This window comes from Micropterus salmoides, unplaced genomic scaffold (assembly GCF_014851395.1).
Source record: "Micropterus salmoides isolate LMB-PRFRI ecotype aquatic unplaced genomic scaffold, ASM1485139v1 Ms_hic_scaffold_17, whole genome shotgun sequence".
NCBI lineage: Eukaryota > Metazoa > Chordata > Actinopteri > Centrarchiformes > Centrarchidae > Micropterus > Micropterus salmoides.
Window position 1 is genome coordinate 14,992,589 of NW_024040817.1, and position 11,751 is coordinate 15,004,339.

Genomic DNA, 11,751 nt, shown 5'->3' on the forward strand with positions numbered 1-11,751 from the left:
GTCACAGCCAGGATCCTGGGCATGGTCTTCATCATCAATCAGATCAATTAAGGCTAAAAACAATAAAGTTAATCAGATTCCCGAAGTCAATGTTTGTGTTCCTTTTCTGTTTGATTGCAACCCATCATATTTAAATCCCAATAAGCACAGATTAACGAATAAAACATTTCTTCTTAGAGAAACAACAAAGTGAATAACAGTTACAAAACTCTAAAATAGCGACATTTGGCTTCCCCAACTTATATATTGTTTATGTGATGCATTATCTAATGACCAAAAACAAACTACATCAAAGTGTGCGGGAGAAGCTGGTATAATGTATTGCCTCAGTGTTTAAATGTAAAGTCCAACTGAAATGAAATGTTGTGTTTTTTTCTGCTACAGAATACATAGCCTATGTCTTGTTTGAATCACAGGTCCCGTGTTCTCCTTTGAGAACAAAATCAGACCAAATAGCGTTTTCACCTCAAATCTCTTCATTTTAAATCATATTTGCATAAAGCAGTAACGTCAGCATTGAGTCATTGACAGACAGTCACACCGACTAAAATGTTATTGTGTCACATTTCACTGATGTTGATGTTAGCTTTACTTTTTGTTGAAAAAAAAACTGAACCACTCATTTCTGATTTTAGTTTATAATGTAATCTGTGTAAGCAGTGGTATATAAGGTAATCTTATAAAACCACTGCTTACAAAACACTGTCTGCACATGACATGTAGGCTACAACTGCTCTGTCTCTCTTTCACCTACTGGGGCTTAGCCTGCCAGATGCCGTCAATCAAACACAGACACCAACACAGAGTATTACTGATATTTCCCCAAAGACTTTATCTTTCTCCATGTAATAATAAAAAAATATTAACATACATAAAACACTGACATTATTTTTAATTGCAAACAGGGATCACTAAATGGGATTTCAGATAAACTTTAAGCAAAAAGCAGAGAGATTAAGATTATCAAATAGACAGTTAAACACAAGAGACAGACATCATGTGTTTATTGAGCACACCGTCAAATGCATATGATAATTAGTGGTTGAGTGGTTGATATGTTGGTATTTTCAATGTTGCTGTCCGTTTGGTTAGTGCTGAAGTACGTTGATCGATGCAGTTGATAAAAAGCTGGCAGGACTGACATTTACAAACCACTGAAAATGAAACAGGGAAATGATTTGTGAAATTGTGAAGTTGACATATCTGCTAAATTTAAAATGATAATTGTATAATCTGCATAGAATAGTCAAGGAGGAAGAAATAATAATGACACCTATAATAATCATGTGATTTGCATATAGTCCCTCAAAACAATATATGCAGTATGATGTCCTAAACATTTGTATAAGAGCAATGTTGCCTATGTCTGCTCCTTTTGTGCTTCTAATGTTCATTCTTTAGATGTAATGTATGTGACTTACCACTGGGGGAAATCAGGAGCTGTCCATTGTCCAGCATTCAGCGATGCAAAGACAGTACTCGGACTATGAAGAGAGACCAGCAGTCTCTCTCTCAGATCTCGTAGTGTTGTGTCAACAGGCCTGAGTTTCCCACACGCTCCACATACCATGTCAGCCACGTTATCACTGACACTCAAGGTGAGTTCATTTGTTGAACTGAAGGTCAGCTGAAGGCTGGAAGGGCTGTTGATTGTCACTGTGTTGTCAGAAACCAGCACTTTTACATTGTTTTGGGAGAAAGTGGTTTGAGTCATGGCCATTCCATTTATCTGTGAACGTAGATTGAACACTTAACAGCAATACGTTAATCTTATAAAGTAAGATGATTGTCATATCTTTATACAGACACTTACAAAGACTTCATGTTTGTTGTTGACTGTGACCATCACTTCATTGAAGAACACGTACACAGCAATAATACTGTTGACACCAGGAGTGCACATCTCCAATTTCACCACCACCCTGAACCAGTCTGATGTCTGAGATTTTTTGCAGTTCTGGATAATCTCATAAGCTCCTGGCACTGTTATGGTACCACCTTCGCCATTAAATGGAGTGAGGGTCCCATTGCCGTTCAAAAAGCACTGTTGAATGTAGCAGCCCATCACACCGTTCTTGACCAGGCAATTCTCGTTGAGGTCACATGTCATGTTCTTGGAAAGAACTACTCCAGAGCTCTGGCAGGTGTGGATCCTGTGACAGCCATCACTTATAATGGACTCTCCAACCTGCAAATGACAGAAAAAAAAACATTGATAGGTTAATGCTTAAATAATAGTTTCATAATGTTTTCAGTATGTTGTAGTCAATTGAGGCTGATGGGGATGTCATTATTTTTGCAGATATCTGATCATGTACAAATAAAAAACCTTGAACTGATGATGGTGCTAGATGAAAACTTAAGAGATCAAAATGTTAAGTTATGTTTGCATGGTCAATATGTTGAAATCACCCACCTACAGGTACTGATGATACTCCTTGAAATTTACGCTCTCACATTGCTTGACTATAGACATTGATATCAGATAACAGATTTTTACTATTCAAGCTGCATGGGAAACGTCCATCTCCCTTTCTTCTGCTTGTTTTTCGCAAAAAAATTTAAGAGTTATAATTTTATGCAGCTAGTACAGCTTGTACTTTTTTGGATCTTTCAACTTTTTTTCTAAACTAAAATGTTTAAAATGTCATGGCTGCATTCATAAATGTAATTTGAAGTTGTGCACTTGTAACATACCATAAAACCATAATGCTTTATCAATAGACTGAATAAAGTCCGGGTTCTTTATCAGATCTACCTGTAAATTATTAATATCTTCTCTTCTTACCCTGTAGGTTTGGCCATTGTAATAACAGCTGCACTGGTCAAAGGGCACACAGCCAGTTCCATTGTAGTGGTACCCTTTATCACAGGCGCAGCCCTCAACACAAGTTGTGGTGCACGTGACAGTCTCAGCAAGACCAGGACATGGAGAGGTGCAAGGCAGTACACAGGTGTCATAATGGCTGCCACTACTGCATGGGAAAGCTATAAACAAATAACAGCAATTAGGAGTTGTTCTTACAGTAAATGAAGAGATGAATATTTCAGTGTACAATAGCTAATAAAAATGTGCAGACTCACGGCATAAAGAAGGACTTCTCCAATCCTGAATCTTTGCACCAAAGTCTTGGCAGTCTAACATGTATGCAGCAATACTGTGACACAGCATGCTTTGATCACCTTTGGCCAAGCAAACATCATAGACACAGTCTCTGAAGTAGGAGGCAGGATCAATTACATCATGACAAGCAGCAAAGGGACCTGTGGGATTAGTGATAATTGCACATTTTGCCTCCATCGCAGCTTTGTCAGAGCTGTCACATTTAGGGCAGAGGTCACCACTGCAGCCATCATCGCAGACCACACCAGGCACGTGCACTTTCCAGGCTGCTCCAAAGGCCTGGGAGTCCTTGGAAATGATTCCGTCCGGCAGCTGGAACTCATCTGTTTTGTTATTGTTAAAATTGCCACACAGACCACAGGTTCTGCCCCTGTAGTTTCCAGGGAGAGTGATAGTGACGTGGTAGACCAGATCATAAGTGACCCTCAGGCCAAAGTCCGTCACAATGACATCATTTGCCCCCTCCTGATAAACCTTCACAGCACCATTGTGGAGGTTTTGTGGAAGATGAAGTAGGACCCCATTTATCTGCAAAGAATAATTAAATTGTTTTGATTATCCATCATTTCCTCTAATTTGACACATAGTCATTCAGTTAAATTTAATAATAGCATACTCTTAAGACCTGCAATAACTGATTGCTTTGGCCACTTAGGGACAACAGAAACAAGTTGTGAAAAAAACACTGACATAATATATCATTACCTTTTAAGTTGATATGGTCAACTTGTTAGCAAACAAGTGCATATTTATACATCCAGTAGCAAGGGAGCAAAATGATCCCTCATTTGGAGTTGTGTTTCTGGTCACATGGCAAGCATAAGTCCAATATTCACTATGTTTAGCTCTGTTTTTGGTCTCTACCAATTCCTGAGGGAAACATCTGTCTCTTTAGCTGCTAAATGCTCCACTGTGTGCTAGTCTGTACCTGTGTCAGTCTGCTGTTTGGTGCTGAACAGGTAGTACAGTGGGTGTCAGAGTTTTTCTACTGAAAACAGCTACCTGCTGCAGCCAAAACGAAGCTATAAGAACAGAAACTTGCTTTAAAGCTCCGTAAAGCAGAGCAAGCTTCAGATTCAGGTCATAATTCATTGTTGGTTCATCACTACAAGCAGCTTTCACATTGTCTGATGCACTGTTAATGTAAAATATCAGTTATGGCTGACTAAAACAATGACAATATTAGAGACATACCCAAACCATTTTAGCTTCGTTCCTGCGAAGTATCAAGATGCTTCCGTAAACCTCTACCACAACAACTTTGGTCACTGAGACCTTGGGATTGGCAGACAAAGCATACCACTTCTCGTTCTCCACCGCCACAGAGAAGTCGGTGAGCCGCATGCCGCTCAGGTTGCAGCCTTTAGCTGCGATGTAGGTGCAGGTGCCTTGGAAGTCATAGGTGGCATTGTCAAAGGTGTTGTAATGAGGATCACCAGAGATGGAGCAGACCCCTTTTCCCAAAGGCTGACATGATCGCACGTAATTCTTCATCTCACACTTTTCATATGGACCACAAGAGGACTGTGTACACTGCACCTAATATGAAAGACATACCAGTTTGATTATTGTTTAATGGAAAATGTGTTATTTATTAGATAGCAATGAAAATGCTTAATTCATCCAAATCACACACACTAAATAATTTTTTTATTTTAAGGATAGGTATAAAATCTTTCTTTCTTTTTAATGGCCAGTATGAACGGGAGGAATGACAAACTTTTTTCACTGTTCATGTGGGCACCTGACTATTGTTTTAAGAAAGACTATCCTTTGATTCCAGTGTAATCAAGCCATGCAGACAGTTTTGGTTGTTATGTGCTCAGAGTTTTGAATGATTAACCTTCGGCAAATGGATGTGAATTGAAATGAGTGAATCTAGTTCAGTTTATTTCATTTACATAGCGCCAATTCACAACAAAAGTCATCTCATTGCATTTCATATAGAGCAGGTCTAGACCGTACTGTTTGTAATATTATTGACAGAATCCCAGAAATTCCCACCCTGAGCAAGCACTTGGCAACACAGGCAAGGAAAGACTTCCTTAAACCTCGAGCAGAACCATGACTCAGGGTGGGCAGCCTTCTGTCTCTACCAAGTTAGTACTGCTCAAAGCACCTGTGTAATGTAATGTGATTGTATGTTGTCATGGGGTTAGTATTAGGGTTAGGGCTTAACTGCTTGCACTGAATGTCTTGCTTAACATGTTTTTGTTTTGTGTTTGTTGCTTGTATCATATTTCCTACTCTGCATGTTGCTGTTAGCTTTTTATCCTCTGTCCTTCCTCCTGTTATGATTTTACACTTTGTTTATTTTACAGTAAACGGCTAATTTAACATCAGGCCAAGGGAAAACATTTGAAAATTTGCATTTAGCACATTTACAGTCCTGACCAGTGCGGTTATTTGAAAACATATGATTTGGGTCAAGCGACACTAAAATTTAGAGTAATAGAACGGCAACATTATGCCAAGTGGGTTAAGCATGAGGAAAATATGAGTGCTCAAAATGCGTTGCTCCCTCGCTCCTTCGTAGTTCATAGTCCCGCTCAATTCCCGTCCTTACTGTGCCGTTACAGGTGCATTCCTTCTGGCAAAGGGCATCGGGGTAGAAAACCTGTCCATCCTGGTAGTATTTGCCTTCAGAAATGCAGCCACACTGGTTGGCAGGCACACATTCATCTCCACTAAGAAGGTAACCCTCATCACAGACATAACCTTCCATGCACTGAGATCCACAGTTTGATAGTGTGGAGTCTGCCTGACATGATCTGGGACATCCGCTGGTACAGAGCTCATAATGGCTGTTTGATGGACACTGGGCATCTACGAACAAGGTAGTAACAGAAATGTGGTTCAAGAAATTCACAAGAATATGTCTTGACTGACTTGATAAATAGTAGATGTCCTTACCACAGAACTGAGATGACCTCCAGGAGTATACTATGGCACCTTTTAACTGGCAGGCGGCTGTGTAGGCAGTCAAAGTCTTGCACTGCATGTTCCCGCTACCTTGGTAAAGACAGACATCATATATGCAGTCACTAAGAAAACCTGCGGGGTCGACCTTGGAGTGGCAGTCACGGAACGGGCCTGCAGGGTCGCTGATGAGGCCACAGTAACTGTTGCTGTTGTACGTTGCTTTCTGAGTGGCGTTACAGCCAGGGCAGGGGCCACTGCAGCCATCCATGCAGCCGGGGGTTGTGCCGACTTTCCAGCTTTGACCGAGCTCCTGTGAAGTGGCGGCTTGTTTCCCATCTCTCATCTGCATGTCGTCTTTTGGGTTGAAGTTGTAATTGCCACAAAGGCCTTCCATCACACCCAAGTACGTACTGGGAACGATGACAAACGCCACGCTGTTCCAGTCGTAGTACACCTTCACTCCAAAGTCTGTTTCAATTACAGCAAACCAACCACTCATGTAAAGGTGGAGTTTATTGCTGTCCAGCATCAAAGGGAGACTGAAGAGCTCATCATTGACCTGGAAAAGATAATCATGAAATAGAAAAAGGTTCATAAAGAAATATGAAAACATAGAATTCGTACATAATTACTTGTTTTTAGAGCTGCAAAAATTATTCAATTAGTTGACTGATGGAACATATTTTAATACTCTATTAAAGGTCCTAAAAACATATTTTCTCAAACAGTTTCTTACTTTGAGAGATTGGGTCCTACATGAACACATTTTCTGACAAAGTTTTGGTTATTTCACTTGAGAGAATTCTGTATTTTCTTTATGCTCCTCTCACTGGTTTAAAGTGGGCAGGGCTCCATTGGAAAATGTGACGTTAGCAACATTTGAATCAAAATGTGATGACATTTGGGGGGTTGTTGTTGATGTTGTCAGCATTGTCAAACAAATATGATCAAACCACCCCCACACCGTCCTGATGAAGCAGATCAGATGAAGAGAAAATCTAAATAAATAATGACAAAAAGCTTTGTTGCTTATTTAGTTATTTAGTTAAATCTATATAAGCATAAGTATATCGTATACAGTATAGTATATAGTATTTCTCTACAGCATATTAAATGCTATACAGAAATACTTATATATTTGTGCTTATATAGATTTGAAACCAAATTTTCAGGGGCTTCAATAGTTTAAATTCATTTTTCAAGCTAAAATGTCAAACATTTGATAGTTCCAGCTTCTCCAATGTGAGAGTTTGCTGCTTGTCATTGCATTAACATATAAAGTCTTGAGTGTAAACTGAATATCTTTGGGTTTTGGCCCGCTGGTTAAACAAAACAAGGCATCACATTGAGCTTTAAGAACTTTTGATATATTTGATTGTTTTCTGGTGTTGTTAGTTTTTGGAAAATATGTTACCACAACAGCGCCAGGATGCTCTTTGCTGATGACAATGGTGTACCCGTACACATTGACCTCTACCAGCTTGACAACAGACCCGATCTTCTTATCTTGGCCATTGTTCTGCAACACAACACTAAAATGTTCCAGGCTGGTTTGATTGGAGACACCAGCCATCTGATAAGCACAAGTGCCCTGGAAGTTGTAGCGCTGCCCATCAAAGGTCACAAAATGTGGGTCACCAGATACCATACATGTAGCATAGTTGACAGGATAGCAACCTCTGATCCCCTGGACCACCTGGCACTGCTGCCCGGCGGGACAGCTAGTCTGATTCAAAGACAAACTTCCACCAGCAGAGCATGTGTAGCGCTTGGTGCAGCTCTCACCACCCCAGAAGGAGGCTCCGGCTTCCACATAGTGACCCTCGTACATGCAGCCACACTGAGACTTGGGGACACACTTGGTGCCACTGAGCACAAAGCCATCATTGCAGACACACGACTCCACACAGGTGGCGTTGCATTTTGTGGGAGTGTTTGGGTTTGCACATGTAGCAGGGCAGGCACTCCCACAGAACTCATAGTGGCTGTTTTCCTGGCACTTGGGTGTAGCTGTGTGGAAAAAGGCAAGATAGTGTAAAGTCAGTTAACATACTTGGTAGTGGAGGAAATCCTTAGTACCTAGAAGTACTAATGCCACACTGTAAAAATACTATAGTACAAGTAAAAGTTAGTTGTTGTATAATCAGGAAAATGTACCTAAAGCATTAAAAATAGAAATACTCACTGCAGAAAAATTTCCTCTGTGATACTATTTAATAACGGTAATATCATTAGATTGTTATTGCATGCATTAACGTAAAAGCAGGATCTTAATGGTGTAGTTTGTTGAGGTGAAGCTAATGTTTTTTTTACTATTTTGGATAGACTGCAAGTAGTTATTTTCATTATAGATTAATCTGCTGATTATTTTTTGATTAATCAATCAGTCTTTTTTGTCCAACCAATGTTAAGATTCAAAATTATTAAAATAATTAAATTTGTACTCATGTTAATTTTTTAAGTAATCCAAGTGTATTAGTAACATTCTACCACTGCCTTTATTAACATTAATTTCTGGTTATTAAACTTTGGATTACTCACGACATTGAGTAGAAGTCCTCCAGTTGGGAACTTGGACCCCAGACCTCTGGCAGATGTCAGCAAAGCCTTGAATAGTGTTGCAAAGATACGTGTTCACAGCTTCACCCTGACAGAGGTCAAGCATGCAGTTGCTTTGAAAGACACTGGAGTCAATTTGTGGTTGACAACCTGCGTATTCAACAACATCTTGTAAAAGGGCGCTACAGAAGATTTGGTTTTCTAACTTCTGAACTTCACTGAGAGGACAGTTTCCACACTGGCCAACACATTCATCCTGGCAATGGGCTTCATCTGCCGCACCGGGAACCCGCCAGCTCTTTCCCAGCACTGCCACACTGCTGGCCACTGAACCGCTGGGAGTTGTGAGATCATCTTCCTTTTTGTTGTTGAAGTTGCCACACAGGCCACACACGCTGTCAGCAAAACTGCCGGGCACTGTGACGGCGAGGTACTCGTTCCAGTCGTACTGCACCTTCAGGCCAAAATCTGTCTCCATGATGACAAACAGACCTGTCTGGGAAAGCTTCACCTGGCCATTGTTCAAGTTGATGGGGAGATTCCATTGTTGATAGTTCACCTGAAAAAAAAATCACATTTCACATACATAGCTGTAATCATTTGATTCCAGATGTTTCCATTGCTGTGTGCTTTTTTGTTGCTTTTTGTTTGACATAAAAATATCTCAAAATTTGTATAGATTTCATTGATGTTTAGTTGAAACTTAGGCAAGGAACAAGTGATAAGTTGTTGTGGTGTAGCTGATTAGTTGGTGGTGCAGACAGGGCTGTAGCCAGAAAATACTGACATCCCTTCAACACACTACATTTTGACCAGTAACCAAAAAGAAGTTCTCTAAATTTGTTTAAATATTTGGGGTTTTTTGATTTATATCCCAGAATGAAAATATCAGCTTCCACACACTACCAGAAATAAAATGTTAAAGTCCTTTACTTATTTATCATTTTGTTAACCTAAAAATAGTCTTAGTAGATGTTAGATAGTAGATCTAAAATTATTTTTTTTATCAGACATTCACATATAATATTTCCATTTCATCTATTTATGTCAGAGGTTGGAGCAACTAGGGGTTAACTAGGGGGTAGGTGTGTGACACATTGGTGGATGCGTAGCAGCACTCTAAAGGGATGTGTCTTATCCGCTTTACCATCACCACCACTTAAATTATCGATCAACTTTTATCCCCCAAAAGCTGTCTCAAAGCCCTCATCATGCTATCAAGAATAAAACTTATTTTGGTAGCATTTAATTATTTGTTGGCCTAACTGTAATCAGATCTACATATTTAAAATACTTTAATCTGCCTACAAACAGTGTGTAAATTTTTTTGAATACTGGAATGCAAACTTCTCCCAGGTTGCTAAAACCCTGACCTAGGTGTCCTCAATGGTAGTTACGGCCCTGGGTGCAGACATTTATTCACGTATAGCATAGTGAAAAAGAACATTTTAGCTTTTATCCTTAATACATGCACTAATATGTATGGTAGAATATAGCGTAAGCACCCCATTCATGTTCTATTATTACAATAATAAAAAAAATTGTTTTAAACTAGAATTCATGCAAAGTCATCTTGTCAGTTTGTTCACAATACCAACACAATGAATGTGACACACCTTAACACAACTCACTGACTCACCCGGACAACACCAAACTCAGAGCCAACCATAGCAATGTTGATCCCATAAACATTGATGGTGACTGTCCCTGCTGATTGGACCTGTATGTTACCCAAGTTGTTTGTCTCCACCTCAAAGGCCGGGAGGGTCCCACTGACATGGCAGTTCTTGGCCAAGGTGTAGGTGCAGTTGCCCATGAAGGTGTAATAATTGCCATCAAAGGTGTAGTGGAGATTGCCCATGACCCAGCAGGTGCCTGACTCAGGTGTTAGAGTGGCTAGTCCTCCTCTGCAAAACCCTGAAAAAAAACAACACATGCAGTAACATAAAATCCAGAGTGACATTTTCCTTCTCAGTGATTAGTCTGCATATTTTTTCCTCACAGTTGTTACTATTGGATTACACACATAAATTCAGCACACATCAGAGTCATATTATCAGTAACTGCTGCCAGTGAAAAAAATCAGGTTCTGCAAAAAACAATGTAAGCATGCATGTCCATAATTGAACATTTAAATATATCCATTTCTGTGACATTATTAAATTTATAACAATAGAAAAACAAGGTACATTTACACACCTTTAAACCTTCAAAGATCCCACAATTGATGTCCACAGTCTTGTTGTGAAGTTATTGTTCTAAGGTTTATATTAATGTAGGTCTTTTTAAAAGCTGTTAATCTGTATTGATTTATTTTGCTGAAAGATTTGAATAAAATCCAATCTGTTTTTTATAGTTCAGCTCATATACCGAAACACTTCATCATCATCATGCATTATCATTAAAGTAATACTTGATAACTTACCACTCAGCAGAAGAGCTGAAAAGATTACAACAAACAACCCCATGTTTTTCAGTGGAGAGGACCTATTGAGCAGAAAGGAGTTTTTGGACATAGTTGGACACTTTTTAACTTAATCTTTTGAGCTTTTTATTATGATGTTTTCCAATTACAACAACAAGTAATTGATACTTCCCAATAACTTTAATGTATACAGATCTTGACACATAAATACCAAAATGTAAAAGAACAAAGAATAAGATAATGTTTTTACATCAACATCTGGAAAAACATCAAGAAAGAAAATATAAAATGCGCCCCCCAAAAATTACACCTTTCACAAAAATAGCTGGAAACAAAATTAGTAAATGGTTTCCTCAATATTTCAATCTCACCTGAGCTGGTCAAAAGGCATTCCAGGGTTCAGGTGCAGGATTTAAGGATGCTTAAATACTTTCTGACCTTCACTCATGGACCAATCAGGTTCTTGGTGGCTTTTCCCAGAAGTGAGCAAACAACTCGTCACGTGACACTCAAATCATGTGACGTAAAATCATTGCTGATGTGACAAGAAAAGAGATGTTAATGGACTCAAATTTAAAGTGACCTAATGTGACATTTGTTATCTCCTTTTTTGGTTTTAAAGCTTAAATGTGATTGTTCACTGGCTTTGTGCCCATTCATTTGTCTTTACAGTGTTACTGGAACACATTTAACATCTGAGACTTATTTGTTGACACTGTGG

General features: G+C 39.2%; 1 protein-coding gene across 1 annotated transcript; it reads right to left on the minus strand.

Annotated features, from left to right (window-relative positions):
- Positions 1–808: 808 nt before the first annotated feature.
- On the minus strand, positions 809–11,541 carry LOC119908172 (IgGFc-binding protein-like). Its single transcript, XM_038725941.1, has 13 exons — positions 11,402–11,541; positions 11,031–11,092; positions 10,245–10,522; positions 8,588–9,164; positions 7,461–8,056; positions 6,038–6,605; positions 5,691–5,950; positions 4,319–4,663; positions 3,085–3,652; positions 2,789–2,988; positions 1,814–2,188; positions 1,422–1,729; positions 809–1,154 (listed from the first exon to the last, which is right to left on the minus strand). Exons 1-13 carry the CDS (start codon positions 11,419–11,421, stop codon positions 1,145–1,147), a joined length of 4,167 nt encoding a protein of 1,388 aa, XP_038581869.1. The 5' UTR covers positions 11,422–11,541; the 3' UTR covers positions 809–1,144.
- Positions 11,542–11,751: the final 210 nt, after the last annotated feature.